The sequence below is a fragment of the Myotis lucifugus genome, unplaced genomic scaffold, assembly GCF_000147115.1.
Source record: "Myotis lucifugus unplaced genomic scaffold, Myoluc2.0 scaffold_16, whole genome shotgun sequence".
In the NCBI taxonomy this organism is placed as follows: Eukaryota; Metazoa; Chordata; class Mammalia; order Chiroptera; family Vespertilionidae; genus Myotis; species Myotis lucifugus.
The window spans coordinates 4,013,444-4,018,029 of NW_005871064.1; the positions used below are offsets into that span (position 1 = coordinate 4,013,444).

Genomic DNA, 4,586 nt, shown 5'->3' on the forward strand with positions numbered 1-4,586 from the left:
ACCGGGCATGTGCTCTTGACCAGAATTGAACCCAGGACCCTTCAGTCCACAGGCCAATGCTCTATCCACTGAGCCAAACCAGCTAAATTTTGAAGGTCATTTAGATAATTTTCAAAAAACTAATTGCTTCCTAATCACATGATATGAAATGTTTAAAAATACAAAAAGGTACACAGTGAAAAATTCTCTTCCTTCTTTCCTGCACATTGTCATATCCATGAAAGATTCTGCCATGCAGGAATTTTAAATATTTCAAAAATTTCATTTATGGTTCCTGGATTTTTGTCATGTTTCTGACTCTATGATTATTTAAAAGTCAAAACATTAAAACTCCTCCATGATTTCCTGTACTTTTTAAAATATTTAAATCTCTCATCCTTTGTAACTCTCCTGATATAAGGTGTGACTATGGATTCAACACCCTGTGTTCAATTACCCATTTGTCCACCACTGATTTTATTTTTTTCATCACCATTTATCCCCTCTTCCACATCCACGCACCCTCCTCATCCCCCACAATCACCACTGTTGTCCATGTCCATGAGTTCTTTTTTCTTTTAGCTCAACCCCTCCATCCCCCCAGAGCTGTCTGACCGTCCTCTATCTATGAGTCTGTCTCTATTTGGCTTGTCTCCATCACTGACTTTAAAGGCCATCTTTTTCATAAATTAAATTCCTGCATATATTAACATTTGGAGGTAGGCAGGTGAGCTGATCAGAAAGCAAACCCTTGGAGAGGGAAGAAAAACAACTGGAGTCAGAGAACCTTTTCTTTTCGCTTAACTGACCTAATGAGTGACTACATGACAACTGTCACCGTATTCACCTAATAGGGCCACTGAAGGACACTGAACCACCAATAATATAGAAAACCAACATTTTTATTATGAGAACTATGTATTTGGGCACAAAAATGCAATACATAGCAGAAACCACTATCCCATCAATAGTGACATTATCTCAGCTAAGAACACAGACATTAAGTTATCAAGGAACACCAAGAGGAAACAAAGTCTTTTTAAATATATGTTTTTCATTTTATTTTTCCCATCATCATTTATTCCCCCTATATATTTTATTACTCTTAAGGTGTTTTTAATCTTAAGATTAAAGTCCTATTTAATTTACTTTGTTCGGGAGCACAAAGTTTATTTGGCCCTGGTCACAATTCCATCATGTCTACTTTCTTTGTGAGTTCAGCTTCAATGGTATCCTAAAGGAAGAAAGAACACCTAAAATACTATAAAGAATGACAGAAACCAGGTGCTCTAATTTCTACCCCTATTTAAAATAAGGGAAATAAAAAACCCCCATTAAAACAAATTAAAAAAACAACATTACTAGTATAAATATTAAACATGCTTTTAGACATTCCCTTTAACATCTCTCCCCTTTTCCAAGCCCCAGAAGTTTTCAGACTCTTCATTCTAATCACCATCTAAAGAGGGGAAAAGCCTTAGAGAGATGATTTAGTATATGATACAGGAGTAGATTTTCCTAACCTTTACTCCTTAAACAATGTACTTCCGTAATTGTAACTTCCTGTAACAGCAACTTTCCTGGTCTCCTACAGAACCCACCCTCTTTATACTAAAGGCCCTTTACATCATAAACCAATTGGCCTTCTTCAGTCCTATCTTCCATTGAATACTCCCAGGCAGCTGGGCCTCATCATTTCCCTAAACTTGAAAAAGCCCTCCATTTTTGGCTCTTGAGCATTGGCCAATTCCTTTTGCCTAGAGTATTCTATGTCTCACTTGCCCACCCTTTCCACCGAAGACAATCTAAGCAAGAATTTTAAAGACATAAAAGACCACTATGTATTCTTTTTGTGGAAAAGAACATATATACATATGCTAAAAGTATTAAAAGATGCATGCGAATGATACACAGCAACTCTGGTTCTCAACCTTCCTAATGCCGAGACCCTTTAATACAGTTCCTCATGTTGTGGTGACCCCCAACCATAAAATTATTTTCGTTACTACTTCATAACTGTAATTTTGCCACTGTTATGAATCGTAATGTAAATATCTGATATGCAGGATGTATTTTCATTGTTCTCGACCCACAAGTTGAGAACCGCTGGTCTATGGTTTAGCTTTGAGGAAGAAGAAAGAAGGATGAAGGGAGCTTTAACTTATCAGCATTTATTTTATTTCTTTTTTAAGAGCTGAAGAAAAAAATGGGACTTACTAATTCTCGCTTTGCTTCTTCAATTTTCACCTGAGCAAGAGATGGATCCTTTTAAAGGAAAACAAAACAAGGAAAGGTTATATCACCTCATTTAGGGCTCAAGGGGGAAAAAATGCAATGATCCTTTTAAAAGTCAAAAATCTTACAGAGGGTATACCCACTGAAATTCAGCTTGAACTTTAAATCCTTAAGCATGGATTCACTATATTCATGATCATTTAGTGTGTACTAAAAAAGACATCTTTTTTTAATTCATAAAAATGATTACCGGCATTAAATCTAAATAGGACTCCAATTTTTTCTTCAAAGGTATAGTCTGTTGTTTTAGTTCTGCCAGTTTCTGGAGGTGAAAAAAACAAACAGAGTCACAGAGTAACAGATATTCACAATTAAATACTGCTCATTTCTGAAATAAAACATAGTAAAGCATTAACACTAGGAATTTAAAATAATGGCTCAAAGATAAACAGATAAACTCACTTCCAATGGAAACAGTCTTTATAAGATGCTTAAAATAGAAGAGTTTTACTCCCACTTATTAAAAATAGGATTTAAGTATGCTGTCTAGGAACCCAAAATAATGTGATTAAGAGGAATTGAAATGTAAGGGAACAATTAGAATCTCAAATACATATTTATGAATTGTCAACTTTAGATTCCAAAAATCAAAGTATAAAAAAATTTTTAAGAATAATAAAATATATAGGGGGGGATAAATGGTTATGGAAAACCAATGAAATAATATCTACACTAATAAAAGAGAAACATGGTAATTAGCGTACAACCGCTACCCTTCCCATTGGCTAATCAGCATATCCTTATGCAAATTAACTGTCAGCCAGGATGGCGGTGGGCAGCCATGCACTGAAGCAAACAGGGAGGCTTGCTTGCTCCAGTGATGGCAGACTCCAACGTTCCCCACACTTGCCGGCCTCTCAGCTGCAACTCTAAGCAACTATGTTGCAAATATAGAAGCTAAACAAAACCCCAGAAACCGGCTGGCCTTCAGCCAGCCTGACCGCAACATTGTATCAATGTTTTCAGCAGCAAGGCCTCAGAGCTAAAGCTGGCCCAGAATAAAAAAAAAAAAAAGAAAGAAAAAAGGAGCGGTTGGGAGCTTCAGTCACCCGCCAGCCGGAAAACAGTCCTCAGCCCCTCAGCCAGCCTGGCCAGGCACCCCAGTGGAGACCCCCACCCTGATCCAGGACACCCTTCAGGGCAAACCAGCCAGCCCCCACCCATGCACCAGGCCTCTATCCTATATAGTAAAAGGGTAATATCCTCCCGGCACCGGGATCAGCGTGACAGGGGCCAGCGCCCAAACCCCCGATCGCCCTGCGGCTCTGTGTGTGACAGGGGGGGGGGCCCCAACCTCCCTATCTGCCCTGCTCTGTTCGTGCCGGGAGAGGTGCCCCAACCCCCTGATCAGCCCTGCTCTGTGCCTGATAGGGGGGAGCTCCCCCATCCCCCTGATCCCCCTGCGGCTCTGTGTGTGACAGGGTGCGGCGCCCCAACCCCCCCCCCCTCACGGGCCCTGCTCTGTGTGTGACAGGGTGCAGCGCCCCAACCCCCTGATCGGCCCTGCTCTGTGGGTGATAGAGGGCGGTGCCCCAACCCCCCCCCAACCCCCCCAACGAGCCCTGCTCTGTGTGTGACGGGGTAGAGCCATAACCTCCCCATCAGCCCTGCCCTGAGTGTGACAGTGGCGGCGCCCCAACCCCCCTGATCGGCCCTGCTCTGTGGGTGATAGAGGGTGGCGCCCCAACCCCCCTCCACGGGCCTTGCTCTGTGTGTGACGGGGGAGAGCCATAACCTCCCCATTGGCCCTGCCCTGAGTGTGACAGGGTGCAGCACCCCAACCTCCTGATCTGCCCTGCTCTGTGTGTGACAGGGGGCAGTGCCCCAACTCCCCTATCGGCCCTACTCTGTGAGTGACAGGGGGGAGCTCCTCAACCCCCTGATCGGCCCTGCTCTGTGCATGACAGGGGGGAGCTCCTCAACCCTGATGGGTCCTGCTCTGTGCATGACAGGGGGGAGCTCCCTAACCCCCTGATCGACCCTGCTCTGTGTGTGACAGGGTACGGAGCCCCAACCCCCCTGATGGGCCCTGCTCTGTGAGTGACAGGGGGCAGCGCCCCCAACCCTTCTGATCTGCCCTGCTCTGTGAGTTGACAGGGGGCAGCACCCTCACCTCCTGACCGGCCCTCTTCTGTGGAGTGACAGGGAGAAGCACCCAACCCCCTGATGGCCCTGCTCTGAACAGGGGAGGGTCGCCGCTACCTCCCGATAGAGCCCGCTCTGTGTTGAAAAGAGGCCGAGCCCAACCCCTCATATAGCCCCTACTTTGAAGTGACTTATATGGGATCTCCGACCTCCAATTCCGCCCTGGG

General features: G+C 44.3%; 1 protein-coding gene across 1 annotated transcript in view; it reads right to left on the reverse strand.

The window, feature by feature from the left end:
• Nucleotides 1-860: 860 nt before the first annotated feature.
• Nucleotides 861-4,586, reverse strand: part of HAUS1 (HAUS augmin like complex subunit 1) — a 12,888-nt gene continuing 9,162 nt past the window's right edge. Inside the window, exons 8-10 of the mRNA XM_006085139.3 lie at nucleotides 2,465-2,536; nucleotides 2,197-2,244; nucleotides 861-1,213 (exon numbers count right to left, since the gene is read on the reverse strand). Of these exons, the coding sequence (XP_006085201.1) occupies nucleotides 1,163-1,213; nucleotides 2,197-2,244; nucleotides 2,465-2,536 (171 nt within the window). The 3' untranslated portion in view covers nucleotides 861-1,162. The remainder of the gene's footprint in view (nucleotides 1,214-2,196; nucleotides 2,245-2,464; nucleotides 2,537-4,586) is intronic.